At 42.6% G+C, this 19,038-nt stretch overlaps 1 protein-coding gene across 1 annotated transcript in view; it reads right to left on the bottom strand.

Moving 5' to 3' along the window:
* Positions 1–19,038, bottom strand: part of ADAMTS18 (ADAM metallopeptidase with thrombospondin type 1 motif 18) — a 164,883-nt gene that overhangs the window by 7,769 nt on the left and 138,076 nt on the right. The window contains exons 19-22 of the mRNA XM_047792836.1: positions 12,367–12,571; positions 11,874–12,059; positions 9,723–9,935; positions 400–547 (exon numbers count right to left, since the gene is read on the bottom strand). Coding sequence (XP_047648792.1) covers positions 400–547; positions 9,723–9,935; positions 11,874–12,059; positions 12,367–12,571 — 752 coding nt within the window. The remainder of the gene's footprint in view (positions 1–399; positions 548–9,722; positions 9,936–11,873; positions 12,060–12,366; positions 12,572–19,038) is intronic.

Genomic DNA, 19,038 nt, shown 5'->3' with positions numbered 1-19,038 from the left:
GCCTCAATTAAAATGTGAGCTCCTTGAGGGCAATTCTTATTTATTCTTGCATCCCCATGGGGTAGCATAATCTTTGCCACATGGTGGTTACTTTATTCAGCTTAGTGTTAAAAAGGGGACTTGCAAGATTACCGTTTCATCCTTTCAAAGTAAGAATGATCAAAAAGCCTTATTATAGAATTAAACATTCCTTGCATGTCCATGCAAACAAGATGATTTTGAGCAGGAACTGCCTTGGATTTGTGCCTTGTGCACTTCTCTGCAGCGCTTTTCATGTAGACTTTCATGTGAATGGCACCCCCTAGCGTTGTGCAAGGCATAAGCTGCACAATCAAATACAGTGGGTTTTTGAAAAACACTGTATGGTACTAAAATCGACTGGTGCATGGGGCCCTTTACCTCGCTTTTCAGGAGCTGGACAAAAGTTTGTATTACAGGCTCGTAGCACTGGAGGTTTCTGCCGGAGCAGGCAACTTGAGGAAGGCCGGCCCTGCTGAATACAGTGGACTGATCGGGTTTGGACCCCTCCTCCACAGGTCACGGTGCACTACAGAAGAGGGAAAAGGGGAACGAGGTCAGGAACAATCCGGGGATGATGTCCTTTCTGAGGTCAGTGACAGCAGATGAAAGGAATCTCCGTGCTTCATGACATTTCCCAGATGCCTGTCAATAAAACAGGATTGTCTAGAGCCAGCCACATGTGCCCGTGGTCTACTGAGTCTCTTCCAGCACTTGGGAGCCTTTCGATCTGATTAGAAGGGTCTTAAGCAAATGCTTTCTATCTCCCCCAAGTGTATGTGTCTCCCTGTTAAGACACTCATAAAGAAGAGAGCTTCCAGAAATACAGAAGCTGCCATAAGAATGCAAAAACAAGTACAGGCACATTTAGGCAATTCATCACAGTATTTAAAGAATTTCAGGCAATCTCTGCAGATATAATTGTGGAGGGGATAGTTCAAAATTTGGACAGCAAAAGAAATAATACTATGAGACAGCTTTGGAATTAATGTCCTCAGGTGCCCAGCCAAATTCTGAGTTAGCATGGTGAATATGATGTTTCCTAAAAGTCAATCATTTCACTGCCAAATGAAAGTTAAAAAAAAAAAAAAGGACGGTCAAGTTATTATTTTTCAGGCACATGTATCAAGATACTTCATAACATAAGAATAAACAAGAAAATATTAGGAAAAAGCCCTTTAAATTGATTTTCTATATACGTTTTGCTTTAAAAAATTCACTGCATTATCCTTATTTTTCTATTTTATTGCAGACAGGTGAGGACTTCATCTTGGACAGGCATCACCATATGGATCGATATTTGGGAGGAAGAAAATACACTGAGGTAAAGAGACTGTGAGTTTTGGAATTAGCCCCAAATTCAAATACAAAATTCAAAATTCAAATATTAGCCCAAAATATCAAATGATCTGAACGAAACATTGGCAAACTTTTTCTGTAAAGAGCAAGACAGTAAATATTTTTATTCTTTAATCTTTTTATTGAGCTATAGTTGATTTACAATATTATATTAGTCTCAGGTGTACAACACAGTGATTTAAAATTTTTATAGATTATATTCCATTTACAGTTATTATAAAATATTGGTTTTATCCCCCGTGCTGTACAATATATCCTTGCAGCTTGTTTGTTATATATAGTAGTTTGTATTGCTTAATGCCCCTTCTCCCTCTGGTAATCACTGGTTGTCTATATTTTTTTTATATTCCACATATAAGGGATTATAAATAGTATTTGTCTTGTTCTAACTTCATTAAGCATAATAACTCTTGGGGTCCATTGATGTTGCTACAAATGGCAAAATTTCATTCTTTTTTATAGCTGAGTAGTATTCCTATTTATACCACATCTTCTTTATCTATTCATCTGTTGATGGATACTTAAGTTACTTCCATATCTTTGCTATTGTAAATAATGTTGTGATGAACATTGGGATGCATGTATCTTTCTGAATTAGTGCTTTTGTTTTCTTTGGATACATACCCAGGAGTGGAATTGCTGGGTCATATGGTAGTTCTATTTTTAGTTTTGGGGGGAATGTCCATACTGTTTTCCACAGTACCTGCTCTAATTTAAATTCCCATCAACAGTGTACAAGGGTTTCTTTTTCTCTAAATACTCAACAACATTTGTTATTTGTGTTCTTTTTGATGATAGCCATGGAGAGGTATGAAGTGATATCTCACTGTGGTTTTGATTTGCAGTTTCTCTGATGATGTTGATGTTGTTGAGCATCTTTTCTTTTTCCTGTTTTTTAATGTAGAATTTTTTTATAATGATTTGTATTTTTTTTCATTATAGCTTATTTTCAGTGTTCTGTCAATTTTCTACTTTACAGCATGGTGACCCAGTTACATGTATATGCATAGATTCTTTTTTCCATAGTATCAGGCTCCATCATAAGTGACTAGACATAGTTCCCAGTGCTACACAGCAGGATCTCATTGCTAATCCATTCCAAAGGCAATAGTCTTCATCTACTAACCCCGAGCTCCCAATCCACCCCAGTCCCTCCCCTCCCCCTAGGCAACCACAAGTCTGTTCTCCACGTCCATGATTTTCTTTTCTGTGGAAAGGTTCATTTATGCCATATATTAGATTCCAGATATAAGTGATATCATATGGTATTTGTCTTTCTCTTTCTGACTTACTTCACTCAGTATGAGAGTCTCCAGTTCCACCCATGTTGCTGCAAATGGCATTATGTCATTATGGCTGAGTAGTATTCCATTGTGTATATACACCATATCTTCCTAATCCAATCATCTGTCGATGGACATTTGGGTTGTTTCCATGTCTTGGCTATTGTGAATAGTGCTGCAATGAACATGCAAGTGCATGCGTATTTTTCAAGGAAAGTTTTTTCTGGATATATGCCTAAGAGTGGAATTGCTGGGTCATATGGTAGTTCTATGTATAGACTTCAAAGGTACCTCCATGCTGTTTTTCATAGTGGTTGTACCAACTTACCAACAGTGTGGAGGGTTCCCCTTTCTCCACACCCTCTCCAGCATTTGTTATTTGTGGACTTATTAATGATGTTCATTCTGACTGGTGTGAGGTGGTATCTCGTGGTACTTTTGATTTGCATTTCTCTAATAATCAGTGATGTTGAGTACATTTTCATGTGCTTTTTTGGCCATCTGCATGTTCTCCTGGAAGAAAGTTTATTCAGTTCTGTCCATTTTTTGATTAGGCTGTTTGCTCTTTTTAATGTTGTGTTTTATGAGCTATTTATATATTTTGGTTATTATCCCCTTATTAGTCATACCATTTGCAAATATTTTCTTCCATTCAGTAGGCTGTCATTTTATTTCGTCAGTGGTTTCCCTTTCTGTGAAAAAGCTTCTATTAGATGCCATTTACTTATTTTTGTTTTAACTTCCTTTGCCTGATGAGGCAGATGGAAAAGAATATTGCTACAATTTATGTCAAAAACAATGTTCTACCTATGTTTTCTTCTAGGAGTTTTATGATTTCCTGACTTAGAGTTAAGTCTTTGATCCATTTTGAGTTTATTTTTTGTGTATGGTATGAGAAAATGTAGTAATTTCATTCTTTTATATATAATGGTCCAGTTTTCCTAGCACCACTAATTGAAGGGACTTTTCTCTACTGTATATTCTTGTCTCCTTTATTCTAAATTAATCGACCATAAATGCACACGTTTAATTCTGGCCTCTCTAGTCTATTTCATTAGCCTATGTGTCTGTTTTTGTGCCAGTACCATACTGTTGTGATTATTTTGTAACTTTGTAGTATATTCAGAAGTCAGGGAGCATGATACTTTCAATTCTGTTCTTGTTTCTCAAGACTGTTTTTGCTATTCAGGGTCTTTTGTGTTTCTATACAAATTTTTAAGAGTATTTGTTTAGTTCTGTGAAAAATGCTATTAGTACTTTAATAGGGATTGCACTGAATCTGTAGATTGCCTTGGGTAGTATGATCATTTTAACAGTATTAATTCTTCCAATCCATGAACACAGTATCCAATCCATGAACACAGTATATCTTTCCATTTGTTTATGATCTCTGTTATTTCTTTTATCAGTATCTTATAGTTTCATGAATATGGGTCTTTTACCTCCTTAAGTAGGTTTATTCCTAGGATATTTTATTCTTTTTGATGTAATTATAAATGGGATTATTTCCTTAATTTCTCAGTTTGTTGTTAATATATAGAAATGCAACAGATTCTTGCTATTAATTTTGTATCCTGAAACATTACCAAATTAATTGATGAGCTGTAGTAGTTTTTTGGTGGTGTCTGTAAGATTTTCTATGTATAGTATAATGTTGTATACAGTGATAGTTTTACTGTATCTTCCAGTTTGGATTCCTTTCATTGCTTTTTCTTAAGAGATTGCTGTGGCTAGAACTTCCAATACTATATTGAATAAAACTGGTGAGAGTGAGCATACTTATATTGTTCCTGATCTTAGGGAAAATGCTTTCAGCTTTTCACTGTTGAATGTGATGTTACTGTGGGCTTATCATATATGGCCTTTATTAAGTTGAGGTATGTTCCATCTATACCCACATTGCAGAGTTTTTAATCATGAACAGATGTTGAATTTTGTCCAGAGCTTTTCCTGAATCTATTGAGATGAGCATATGGTTTTTACTTTTCAGTTTTTTAAATGTGGTCTATCATATTGATGGATTTGCAGATATCGAAACATCCTTGTACCCCTGAGATAAGTTATGTGTTTATGGTGTAAGATCCTATTGGATTGGTTTGCTGATATCTTGCTGAAAATTTTTGCATCTATTTCTGTCTGTGATATTGGCCTGTAATTTTGTCTGTGTTATTGTTGTCTGGTTCTGGTATCAGGGTGATGCCGGCTTTGTAGAATGAGTTCAGAGGCATTCCTTTCTCTGAGATTTTTTTTTAAATAGTTTGATAAGGATAGTTAAGTTTTCTCTCAGTATTTGTAAAATTCACCTGTGACGCTATGGGGTCCTGGACTTTTGTTTGTAGAGTTTTTTTTTTAATTAATTACTGATTCATTTTCATTGTTTGTAAATGGTCTTTATATTTTCTGTTTCTTCCTGGCTCAGACTTGTGTGTTTGTACATTTCTAGGAATTTGTCCTTCTTCTAGATCTTCCATTTTATTGGCGTGCAGTTGTTTATAGTGATCTCTCGTTGGTTGTGTTTCTGTGCTGTTTTTCTTTTTCATTTCTGATTTTATTGATTTGGACCCTCTCTCTTTCTTGATAACTTTGGCTACAGGTGTATACATTTTGCTGATCTTTTCAGAGAACCAGCTTTTAGTTTCGTTGGTATTTTCTATTTTTAAAAATTTCTTTCACTTGTTTCTCCTCTGTTAGGATTACTTCTACAAACTTTGGATTTTTGTTTATTCTTTTTTCTTTAGTTGCTTTAGATGTTAGGTTGGCTTGCATGAGGTTTTTCTTGTTTCCTGAGTTAAGCTTGTATCACTATAAACTTTGATCTTAGAGCTGCTTTTGCTGTGTCCCATAGGTTTTGGATCATAGTGTTTTTATCATCATATGTCTCTAGGTATTTTTATATTTCCTCTTTAATTTTTCCAGTGATACACTGTTTATTTTATACACACACACACATACACATTATTTATTTATTTATTTATTTTACTTTTTCCCCATTTTAGGGCCACACCTGCAGCATATGGAGATTCCCAAGCTAGGGGTTGAATCAGAGCTATAGCTGGCAACCCATGCCACAGCCGTAACTACACAGGATCCAAGCTGTCTCTGTGACCTACTCCACAGCTCATGGCAATGCTGGATCCTTAACCCACTGAGTGAGGCCAGGGATGGAACCTGCATCCTTATGGATCCTAATTAGGTTCATTAACCTCTGAGCCACAAAGGGAACTCCTATCATATTGTTTATCCTCCAAATGTTTACATTTTTTGTGGTTTGTTTTTTGTAGTTAAGTTCTTGTCTTATAGAATTGTGGTCAGAAAAGATGCCTGATATGATTTCAGTTTTCTTAAATTTACTGATACTTGTTTTTTGGCCCAGTGTGTGATCCATCCTGGAACAGTCCATGGGCCCTTGAAAAGAATATGTATTCTGCTGCTTTTGGATTAAATAGTCTATATATGTCTATTAAGTTGGTTTTATAAATGTGTCATTTAGGGCCACTGTTTCTTTATTGATTTTATGTCTGGATGATCTCTCCACTGATGTAAGTGGTGTGTTTAAATCCCCCACTATTATTTTGTTACTGTCATTTCTCTCTTTATGTCTGTTAATATTTATTACCTATCTTTCTTTTGATTTCCATTTACATGGAATAAATTTTTCCATCCTCTCACTTTTAGTTTGTATCTGTCTTTAGATATGAAATGAGTCTCTTACAGGCAGAATATATACAGGCCTTGTTTTTGTATCCATTCATCTACTTTATATTTCTTTTAATTAGAGCATTTAGACCATTACATTTTAAGTAATTACTGATAAGAATGTACCTATTGGCATTTAAAAAATTTTTTTGGTACTTTTTTGTTCTTTAATTACTACCTTAAGTGTTATGTTTGGATTTCTTTCTCTTTTTTGTTATCTTTATCTTTTTAAGGCTGCATCCGTGGCATATGGAGGTTCCCAGGCTAGGGGTTGAATTGGACCTATAGCTGCTGACCTATGCCCCAGCCACAGCAATGAAGTGGCCTTGTGTAGTCCCAGCAGTGCACTACTCTCTGGTCACCAGAGTTACATGCTCTAGGGGTCCCCCTAAGTGGGCTGCATGGGTCCTTCAGTTGTGGAAGTCTGACCACTCTGGGTGACCTGGCATGTGTGGCTGACCTCTGTTTAGATGGTTACCAGGCCCTGCCTCATTCAGAAGCCTGGGTTTAATGGTAGTTAGTGTGTGGATGGAGTGAGGGTCCAGTTGATCCCAGGGCTGATGCTTGCCTACTAGTGCATGCAGCCAGGTCCTGGTGCTAATGCCAGCCCAGTGGCAGGCAAAGACTACTGCTACAGAGCTCAGCAGTCCCAGAGGTGGAATTCGAGCATTGGTGGGTAGGGTCATTTTCTGACACTGCTGGCTGTCAGGTCTGGCATGTCTCAAAGCTTGTGTTGGCCTGCTGGTGAGTGGGAGTGGATCCCAGGGCAGCTGGCAGCCAAAGTGTCTCAGAGCTGGTGTTGGACTGCTCATGAGTGGGCTGGGTCCTGCCACAGAAGAGTATGGGGCTGTGGTTGTCCTGAGGCTGGTGTCCTCTGTCTGGTGGGAGAGGCTGGTTCTGAGGTTAGAGCAGGCTCACTGGTAGGTTGAGCTTGGGCCCAGGGGATTCTGGGGCTGGTGCTTACCTACTGGTGGGTGGATCTGAGTCCTGGGTTCTATGGTTGCAGGGCTCTGGGGGTCCTGGATCTACTGCCTGCACACTGGTTTGTGGGGCTGGGTCCTAGCCTTTCTGGTGGGCAGGACTGTGTCCAGAGGCAGCTGTGGGATCAGGGAATCTTAAGGCAGCCTCTCTGCTGGTGGGTAGGGTTAATTTCTGGGCCAAGCACCCAGTTAATTGCTTGGCCGAGAGGCGTCCCAGTACTGGTGCCTTCAGGCTGGCAGGCAGGGATGGAGCCCTAGGCTGATAAGCTAGAGGGAGGATTACAAAATGGTGCTTGCCAGCACCAATGTCCATGTGGTAGACCAGCTCTCCCCCAAATTTGATGCCAGCATCTCTGTCCACAGGGTGAACTCCAGTGGCCTCCTCCTTCTCCAGGAGACTCTCTAACATAAGCAGGTTGGTCTGACCCAGGCTCCCTTCACATGACTGCTTCTGCCCTAGGTCTCAGTGCACCTGAGATTTTGTGTGCACCCTTTAAGAGTGGAGTCTCTGTTTCCCACAGCCCCCTGGAACTCCTGAAAGTGAGCTCCACTGGCCTTCAAAGCCTGGCATTCTGAGGGCTTGTCTTCCTGCTGCAGACCCCTTACTTATTGGGGAGAAGCTCTGAAAATTGTAGTTGTTGTCCCATTTGTGAGCTGCCCACCTGGGGATATACTGCAACTGTGCCTCCTCCTTATTTCTCATTGTGGTTCATTCTTGATACCTTGAGTGGTAGAAGATCTTCTCTGGTAAGTTATGGCCTTTGGTGCCAACTGTTCTGCAAATAGTTGTTTTTTTGAGGGTGCCTGTGAGAGAAGGTGAGCTCCTCCTCTGCCATCTGGGGACCTCTCCTCCCACAATAGTAAATAATTTAGGCTTGATGGGCTATATGATCTTTGTTGTAGCTCCTCAACTCTGCCTCTGCAGCACTAAAGCAGCCACAGACAATACCTAAACAAATGAGCATGGCTGTGTCCTAATAAAAATTTTTGCAGCTGTTGGGGGAGAAGATGTAGCCCCCTGGGAATTATTTGCTGATCCCCCCTGATCTAAATAATTTTAGACAAATCAATTTTCAAATCTGTTAAATGAGTAAAATCACGATAAAAATTTTAAAAATAAATACCTAACCAAAGGCATAGCACCTGGTACAGTGCCTAGCCAATTACAGATACACAATTTTATGCTAACGTCCTATCCTTTCCTCCATGCTTTAGTTCCAGATCCTCCCAAATACACACACACACACAGACATAGTTACACACTGCTGCTCACACACATCCACCTGGCCCCTGGCCCCTGTGAGTCATGATGAGGTAGGTAGCACCTCTGAAGCCAGTGGGTTCTTTGAAGAGCCAGTAACACCTGTTGGATGGAACACTGCAGGGACCAAAACACAGCCTTGGATTCCTGAAGGGCATACTGATCTCTCCAACTTAGCATCACACACCAGTCCTAACTCAGAAGAACCAAACCAACATATCTAAAGTCGCTTCCAAGTCTTTTCAGGGTAAGGGTGCCTCTAAAATCTGATGAGCTTAATAGCTGTGTGTCCTAGACTGAACTGCCTCTCTGAGCTTTACGTGCCTCATCCACAAAATAGGGACAGTAATACCGACTCACAAGACTGTTTCCAGGAGGAAAGGAGGGAACAGAGGATGAATAGCCTATGGTGGACAGATATGGTCTCACAAATGTTAGCTATACTTACGTTATTCAGAAACATGACATAAAACCCGCATGAGTCAAGACTCTGTGCAGCATTGCTAAAATAGAGGAGGCTCTAGTGGAGGTTTTAATAGCAAAACCCGTGAATATTAGCCCAGGGCCATCACATAGTGCTAAGTGCTTTATATTATTTACTCATGGGAACAAAAAAAAAAAGCTAGCTCTTAAAGACACTATCACAAAAAAAAAAATTGGAGTTCCCGTCGTGGCGCAGTGGTTAACAAATCTGACTAGGAACCATGAGGTTGCGGGTTTGGTCCCTGGCCTTGCTCAGTGGGTTAAGGATCCGGCGTTGCCGTGAGCTGTGGTGTAGGTTGCAGACACGGCTGGGATCCCGCGTTGCTGTGGCTCTGGTGTAGGCCGGTGGCTACAGCTCTGTTTAGACCCCTAGCCTGGGAACCTCCATATGCCGCAGGAGCGGCCCAAGAAATGGCAAAAAGACAAAAAAAAAAGGACACTATCATCTTAATTTTCTCCATGTGAAAATGGAGGCTTACAGTTGATGGGACCTGCCCAGTACCACACAGGTGATAGAACTGGCCAAGGAACTCAGGATCTTGTTTTGTTGCTTGAACAGCTCTCCAACAGCAGCAGTTGCGAACTGCCCCCCCGCTTTGAATCTCACTTGCACACAACCCCCCTCTGTCTGTATGCACTTACCGGTTGCCATGGCGATGAGTACCACCCAGCTGCCATGTTGTACACTGGACGGGCTGGACACACCCCTCGGTTGCAGGTTTCTTCCAAGTCCAGGCTTGGTTTCTTAATGTTGCGGCACCTTCGCTCGGGGAAAGTTATCAGCTTGCCCTGGAAGGCCTTCTCGCTGCATTTCATTTCTCTCTTCCTCACACCCAAACCACAGCTGGCAGAACACTAGGGGCCAAGAAAGGAGGCGTCAGGGTGCAGGCTCCACCATCAAGTCAGCTGAGCAGACCTGTGCTCTGACCTAAGGATGCACCATCCGTGTGAATTCATAGGGACGGACTCGGAAGGTCAACCACATGAACACAAGGAGTCTAAAACCACCACCCCGGGTCCTTCGTGCTGTAGAGGCCAGAGAATTGCAGTCACTTGCCCAGAGTCAGAGAGTTCATCAGCCCCATGAAACCAAAGGAGGCTCTGCCCAGGGGGACCACGAGACGCCACGTGGAGGCGAGTGAGAGAAACTCCCAAGAAAAGACCCGATGAGCCGAGGATGAGGTCAGGGTCTCTATGTACTTGGGGGGTCAACAGCTGTGGGTACGGGTCTACCCGAGGCCTCTCTGAGGATCTGGGAGTTTGGCCCAAGGAGGCAGGGCACAGAGATTGGGGTTAGGGGCAGCTGAGTAGGAGGAACTGCCCTATAATAACGAGCCTTAATTTTTACCCTGCCTCTCTCTTGGCTGAGAAGGCACCTTAAGATGCGTTATGGCACAAAACCGCAAAAGAGGTTTTCTCATATTAACTTCATCAGCCTCCGTCCTTCTCTTTTTGAGTCTCTTAAACAAGTATGAGGCCTTGATGAACTGATTAAATCAGTAAGAACCAGCATCACCGTCACTCTCCTAAACAATTAAGGATAATGCTGCGCTCCATACTTAGAGCACCTCTACGAGGGAGGTGGAAGTGTTGGCTCCACTGCACATGAAATGATGGGCTTGAGATGAGGAAAGCGGGGCTTAGCCCAATGGTCACATCCATAGGAAGCACGGAAGGCTGCTTTCAAGTGGCTTAAGACTGATTCAAGCCGAAGCCTTGAGCCATGAGGTTATAATATCTCTTCAAGAAAATGAGTGAAGAGAAAGGTGGACACACTGCTCTCTACTTAGCATCTACACAGAAGAAAAGGGCCTTGATGGAAAAGGCCCAGAGGCGGTTGGGATAGAAGCCTCTTCCCTACTGGACCTTGCCATCCCTCCTAGTGACCTTTCCTCTGTCCTGGCCTCGGTCGCACTCATCAGACTCTAGACTCCATGAGAGCAGAGACCTCGTCTCACAGGTTACCAACCTACCCTTCTGGTTTGGCTTCTTTCCTGATGTTTCCTAGGCCTGTGAACGCGAAAGTTTCCCAAGCTAGAACTCTAGGAGGCATCTTCAAGTGTCCCCTGCCCAACAGGTGCCTGAAGGTACTGGCTGGCCGCTTTCGGAACTCTCAAAGACCCTGCTTCCCTCCATCCCTGAAGCTCTTTCAGCTTCATCATCGCCATGTCCATGCAAGCACTTTTCCTGGATTTACAATTTTAATTAGCTCCCCAGCATTTACAGCATACCCTTCTCGTCTGCCACCCCAGGCCCTCACGATCTGTGCCTGATAAAGCTTTCAGCTTCTACCTCCCCCACTCCGCCCCTCCTGATGCATCGGTGTCCCATTCGTACTGGGTGTGTTATGTGTTCCTGTCTCTCACACAGAGAGGGTACACCTTCTGTCTGAACAGCCCTCACCCCCTCTTGGCCCTGATTCCTGCCCATTCCTCAGGCTCACGTTCCCTGGAAAGTCTCTTCGCCAAGGTTTCCTCCTGACGTCAGCGTTGTGTGGACCTCAAGGTCCCCCGTGGAATCACAGACCCCAACACAGCACCCATCACACTTTACCTGTGTTGTTTTCACACGGGTGCCTTACGAGGTTTTGTTATGGCCACTGCTTAGGCATGGCCCAATCAGTGTGATGGCTGCATTGGCAATATTTGATGAAGTGACCCGCAGGGAGGAAGGGACCATGAGTAGCCCCCTGGCATATGTGTGTGGAACAAAAAGGAGGGGCTGTGAGAGGCTGGAGGCTGCTGGATGAGCTGAGCATTCCCCAAAACCCCAACTGTACAGCTAAACTCATACCTCACTCCACGAAGAGACGACCCACTGGAGCCGGGAGTTCTTGGGGCATCTTCCCAGGACGCAGCCCTCCTGCGATTCTGGTCTTGGGGTGCTGGTGCACAGGCTCTCAGGGGCGCCCTCTGCTGTGGCGGGACTTTTACACAAGACTTCACGCTTCCTTACCCCTCGCCCACAAGTCTTAGAACACTTGAGATGAAAAAGTTTAAAAAGCCATTTACATACTAGTCTCCAATGATTATCTTCGGTGAATGCTGAGAAAGCATTAATGAAGTGCTCACAAAGCTAATTTTTAAAAATATTTTTTATGGCCACACCTGCAGCATATGGAAGTTCCTGGGCCAGGGATTGAACCCGCACCTCTGCAGTGAACTGAGCCACTGCCGTTGGACTCTTAACCCCCCAGGTCATGGTGGGAACTCCAACCACCTCTATTTTTGTCACCTTCCTTTTGCAAGGTGAACGAGCCCGCTGACCCCAAGTCTTTCCAAGTTACCTGAGACCAGGGCCCAAGGCTCCATTCTGGAGGGCAGGCATGGCTGTTGCAGACTTGGACCTGAGTGGGTGTGCTCACTGGGCAGAGAGAATGGAGTACCGCTTCCTCCTTCTGGAAGGGCTTCTTCTGGACACACTGGACCTTCCGGCTCTGCTGCCCCCCGGCACATGACCGGCTGCACACACTCCATTCACCTGGCTTCCAGCTGTCAGAGAAGAATAGAATGACGTCCAATGAAGCAGAGACTTTGAACAGCGCTTCCAAAGTACGTACTGTGAAAGATGAGCCACCTGATGAAAGCCTTAGCTCACCTGTACAACCAATAAGGGTAATTCAGACTGATTCTTCCTTTATAGATTTTTCAGGGCTACACAAACATGGCCCAGTGGTAGGGCTTCACATTTAACTGCCACCTAGTTCTGGGGAAAAATACATCCCTGCCCTCTGCAGGTGAAGAAACGCGTGCCATTTGGAAATCCGGGTGATTGATTCATTTAGGCGAATTGATTGGGAGCTTAAATCTGTGCCAGGGACTTGCCTAGGTATTAGGCTTCAGAAAAACGGATGAAGCAGTGCTCTTCCCATTAAGGAGCCTGTGGAAGAGGCGGACATGTGAACAAGTGAAAATAATACTTTCTAATAATAACGTCAGCCGACGTTCATATAAAGGACAATAATGAGATGAATGAAGTGACAGATGAGCAGAGGAGGGAGGAGCATGTGTGCCTGTGCAAGAGAGAGGGGCGCATTCGGAGGCCTTAAAAGAATTTCTAAGGCATTTCCCCAGCTACTTTGCTAGCTAGCCTTCCCCCCCCCCCGCTTTGGTAAAATATTTTCTTTCTCATTTTATTTCATTTTTTATTGAATATGTCAAAACTATAAACACCTAAAGATGGTCATATTTTTAAAAATCTATAGGCCCATCACCCCAAATGAATAAATATTAACATTTGATCGTTACCCAAGGCAAGTACAGATTTGATGCAATCCCTATCAAATTACCAATGGCATTTTTCATAGAACTAGAATAAAATATTTTAAAATTTGTTTTGGAAACAAAATACGCCGAATAGCCAAAGCAATAATGAGAAAGAAAATTGGAACTGGAGGAATAGGGCTTCCTGACTTCAGACTATGCTACAAAACTAAAGTCAATGGCTTAAAGACTTAAATATAAGATAAGACACCATCAAACTCCTGGAAGAGAACATAGGCAAAACATTCTCTGACATCAACCTTATGAATATTTTCTCAGGTCAGTCTCCTAAAGCAACAGAAATAAAAGCAAACATAAACCAATGGGACCTAATCGAACTGACAAGCTTCTGCACAGCAAAGGAAACCAAAAAGACAACTCACAGAATGGGAGAAAATAGTTTCAAATGATGCAACTGACAAGGGCTTAATCTCTAGAATATACAAGCAACTTATGCAACTCAACAGCAAAAAAGCCAACAACCCAATTGAAAGATGGGCGAAAGACCTGAATAGACCTTCTTCCAGGGAAGACATACAGATGGCCAACAAGCACATGAAAAAATGCTCAACATCACTGATTATTAGAGAAATGCAAATCAAAAGTACCATGAGATACCACCTCACACCAGTCAGAATGGCCATCATTAATAAGCCCACAGGGAGTTCCCATCGTGGCGCAGTGGTTAACGAATCCGACTAGGAACCATGAGGTTGCGGGTTCGGTCCCTGCCCTTGCTCAGTGGGTTAACGATCTGGCGTTGCTGTGAGCTGTGGTGTAGGTTGCAGACGCGGCTCGGATCCCGCACTGCTGTGGCTCTGGCATAGGCCGGTGGCTACAGCTCCGATTCAACACCTAGCCTGGGAACCTCCATATGCCGCGGGAGCGGCCCAAGAAATAGCAACAACAACAACAACAAAAAGACAAAAAAAAAAAAAATCCACAAATAGCAAATGCTGGAGAGGGTGTGGAGAAAGGGGAACCCTCCTGCACTGTTGGTGGGAAGGTAAGTTGGTACAACCACTATGGAAAACAGTATGGAGGTACCTTAGAAATCTATACATAGAACTACCATATGACCCAGCAATTCCACTCTTGGGCATACATCCAGAAAAAAACTTTTCTTAAAAAAGACACATGGGAGTTCCTGTGGTGGCGCAGTGGTTAACGAACCTGACTAGGAACCATGAGGTTGCGGGTTCGATCCCTGCCCTTGCTCAGTTTGTTAAGGATCCGGCATTGCTGTGAGCTGTGGTGTAGGTCGCAGACTCGGCTCGGATCCCGTGCTGCTGTGGCTCTGGCGTAGGCCAGCGGCTATAGCTGCGATTCGACCCCTAGCCTGGGAACCTCCATATGCCGCAGGAGCAGCCCAAGAAATGGCAAAAAGACAAAAAACAAAACAAGACAAAAAGACACATGACCCACATGTTCATTGCAGCACTATTCACAATAGCCAAGACATGGAAACAACCCAAATGTCCATCGACAGATGATTGGATTAGGAAGATGTGGTGTATATACACAATGGAGTACTACTAAGCCATAAAAAAGAACAAAATAATGCCACTTGCAGCAACATGGGTGGAACTGGAGACTCTCATACTGAGTGAAGTAAGTCAGAAAGAGAAAGACAAATACCATATGATATCACTTATATTTGGAATCTAATATATGGCATAAATGAACCTTTCCACAGAAAAGAAAATCATGGATGTGGAGAATAGACTTGTGGTTGCCTAGGGGGAGGGGAGGGACTGGGGTGGACTGGGAGCTTGGGGTTAGCAGATGAAGACTATTGCCTTTGGGATGGATTAGCAATGAGATCCTGCTGTGTAGCACTGGGAACTATGTCTAGTCACCTATGATGGAGCCTGATGTGAGAAAAAAAGAATGTATACATGTATGTGTAACTGGGTCACCATGCTGTACAGTAGGAAAAAAATTGTATTGAGGAAATAACAATTAAAAAATTTTTAAAAAATTAAAAACTAAAGTCATCAAAACAGTATAGTACTGGCACAAAAAAAAAAAAAAAAAAACCCCAAAAATATAGATCAAAGGAACAGGATAGAAAACTCAGAAGTAAACTAATGAATCTATGGTCAACTAATCTATGACAAAGGAGGCAAGAATATACAGTGGAGAAAGGACAGTCCCTTCAATAAGTGGTGCTGGGAAAACTGGACAGCTATATGCAAAAGAATGAAATTAGAACACGCCCTAACACCACATACAGAAATAAACTCAAAGTGAATTAAAGACATAACAGATACTATAAAAGTCTTAGAGAAAAACATAGGCCAAACACTCTGACATAAACCACAGCTACATCTTCTCAGATCCACCTCCTAGAGTAACGACAATAAAAACAAAAACAAATGGGACCTAATTAAACTTAAAAAGTTTTCACACAGCAAAGGAAACCCTAAACAAAATGAAAACACAACCCACAGAATGGAAGGAAGTATCTGGCTAGCCTTAAAATGCACTGATAAGAGATATAACCTTCAGTTCTTTAAAATAAAGATTGCCAGGTCACTTTATTTCACACCTATCCGAGACTTGGTGTACATTAAAGAGTGATCAATGAAACAATGAATCCTTTTCAACAATTGATTTTTTTTTTTTTGGGGGGGGGAGGTGCTGGGCCCAAGTCATGCAGAAGTTCCCAGGCCAGGGATTAAGCCCAAGCCACAGCAGTGACAATGCCGAGTCCTTAATCCCCTAAGTCACCAGGGAACTCCCAGTAACTGCTTTTGATTAACTGAAATTCTATGATTTGAAGGCCTACTATAAAAAAAGATCCACCAGATCATGATACATTTTCAAGTAGCAATGTCTAAAACTGATCTTGGTTTACAAATACTCTGTTATTTTTAAGACATAAAACATTACTAAGACCAAATATGTTTCTGTTACACCTCTGCATTCCTGCGTTTTCCCAGTCCTGTGATTTTTGCTCTGGTTTCCCCTACAAGCCTGATGTGTGGGGTTCAAGACCTTTCCTGTACTCAAGAGAATTTAGCACAGGAGCTGTAGGATTAGATGTATTTTAAAGCATTGAAAACACCATGCTATCATATTCAGTTAATGAAAGATATCAAGTAAAATAATTCCATGTATTTGTCCAGTCATTTCATCTTATAAGAAGATGCAAAGAAAACATTATGAGATATGATTAATTTCAGCATTTGCTCATACAGGTGGCATTTTTTGGTCCACCAAATTGACGATTCTTTCCCTATGTGGCAAATATGCTGTGTGTGTAAAAGTACTGGAAAGAACACAACACAAATGGACTGTGTGTGACCTTCATGCGTCTCCACACTCAGGGCCCTGGCTCGCTCTCCAGCCGTAACCTTCCTCCCCATCCACCTCAGACTGCAGATTCCTCCACTGTCCAGCTTCTCCCGTACTGCTTTTTTACGCAGAATGTTTCCATAGCCGGTATCTCACCGCATCTCAATTATCTGTCTGCACATCCACCTCTTCTATTCAATGATTCACTGATGGCAGGAACTGCAAGCTACTCATCTCTGTCTACCAGGTCTCAGCTCAGGACCTGGTACACAGTAAGTGCCTATAACATGGTCATTACGTGGGAAAGAAATGGCATGAGACCAGATGAACGCCTTCAACCTGAGACCTCTAATAGTCTATGCCCTTATTTCTAGTACATCTCCAGGGAAGAGTCGTCTCGGGGAGGTCCCATTATTCAACAGGAAATACTAAGATAAATAGTAAGGCAGCAAAAGAGAGAAAAGAAGCAAAAAGATCCTGTCCATTTCACTACTCCCAACTCTGTAGGGTCACGGCAGGGGCTGTGCTGCTTTTAAATAGCCAGCAAATTTGTTAGTGCACAGAATATTATTTCTGTATGTTGCAGTTGTCAGGAACTAAACAGGACCAACGCTCTCTCCCTCGTCATGGATGTACGTATGAATGGGGTCTCTCTCTCTCTCTCTTTTTTTTTTTTTTAAGGGCTGCACCTGCAGCATATGGAAGTTCCCACGCTAGGGGTCAAATTGGAGCTACAGCTACCAGCCTACACCACAGCCACAGCCACAGCAACACGGGATATGAGCCATGTCTGTGACCTACACCACAGCTCATGGCAACACCAGATCCTTAACCCACTGAGTGAGGTCAGGGATTGAACAGCAACCTCATGGATACCAGTCAGATTCTTTTCTGCTGCACCACAACAGGGACTCCCAGGATCCCTTTCTTTACTTGGCAGGAATAACCAATGATGGAAAGGAGGCTTAAAATAGAAAATACTAGCTTGGCATTTAAATACACTAATGATCCCTACATGTACGTAAACACAGACACACACACACACACACCCTTCATCTAAAGGAGAGATTATTCCACAAGGGGCAGCAACACTGTCTTAAAGCCACTGGATATACATACATATATGTGTGTGTGTATACATATATATATATATATATATAAATTAAGGGCTGCACCTATAGCATATGGAAGTTCCCGGGTAGCCGAGGCCTGTGCCACAGCCATGGCAACACCAGATCTGAACCACATCTACAACCTACACCACAGCCCATGGCAACACCGAATCCTTAACCCACTGAGCAAGGTCAGGGTTTGAACCTGCATCCTCATATAGACAGTGCCAGGTTCTTAACCTGCTAAGCCATCATGGAAACTCCCAACTGGATATTTTTAGAACCAGACATTTCTTGGCAAAAGAGAAAAATCCATTTCATCCCCCCCGCCACCCTGCCCCCAATTTCTTTTTCCTTTTTGTGTTTAGGATACAGCAGGTTCCCAAATCTGAGAGAAAAACTGGGTGGACAATGGGGCAGAGGGGATCAGTGGATAGCTGAAGCCCCACATGGGACAAATACTCTATTTACAAGGTAAAAAAAATATATATGTATTGAAAAAGATTGTGCAATATAATTGCATCACCGCAAAGCAAACAGTACTTATTAAGATGATCTGAAACATCCGTGAACACAACCTCGCCTTGGAAGGAACTCTGTCAGCTCTATCTAAATACATTTGGCAGGAGATCAATCACACGAGAAGAGGCTCCATTTGGCCGGGCACGTTGCTGAAAATGAGTGTTCAAACAATAGCGCGGCTAAAATCAATCCAGACACAAACCCACTGGGCTCCCCGGGGTATCTCCTCCTCCTCAAAAACAGGGCGACCACTTGGCCTCTGTTCCTTCCTTTTGACTTGGTGTCTTGCTACCGTGTAATTTGCATTTGGGGTTTCATGGGTTGCTTAGTACGTTGCTTTTTAAATTCTTGGGCAGCGATATAAAAGTTAAGCACGCAACCACATGGAAATTTAACTAATAGAGGATTCTGTATTATTTAAATATCTGTTTGATTTAGTTCAGAGAAGAGGGGTCTCTATGCAAAGGTTTTTTGGTTTTTTTTTAAAACATGCCTTTATGCCTTTTTTTAAATCCTAAATTTAAGTTGGCCTAGCCAGAGTCTGAGTGTCTCTGAAGCAAATTGGTGTTTTTCAAGTTACGTATTTTAACTGCAACTATTGTTTTGTCTCTTGCCTTTTTTTCCGGGGGGTGGGAGTGGGCAGAGTGTTACAGGGCATCTTCTGTTTTTGAATTACTTTTTTTTTTTTTTGGCCATGACCTCAACATGTGGAAGTTCCCCGGGCTAGAGATTAAACCCGCACCACAGCAGTGACAATGTTGG

Source organism: Phacochoerus africanus, chromosome 8 (genome assembly GCF_016906955.1).
Source record: "Phacochoerus africanus isolate WHEZ1 chromosome 8, ROS_Pafr_v1, whole genome shotgun sequence".
In the NCBI taxonomy this organism is placed as follows: domain Eukaryota; kingdom Metazoa; phylum Chordata; class Mammalia; order Artiodactyla; family Suidae; genus Phacochoerus; species Phacochoerus africanus.
Note: the sequence above shows the minus strand (reverse complement) of the source record. Positions and strands in the feature narration are given on the sequence as shown.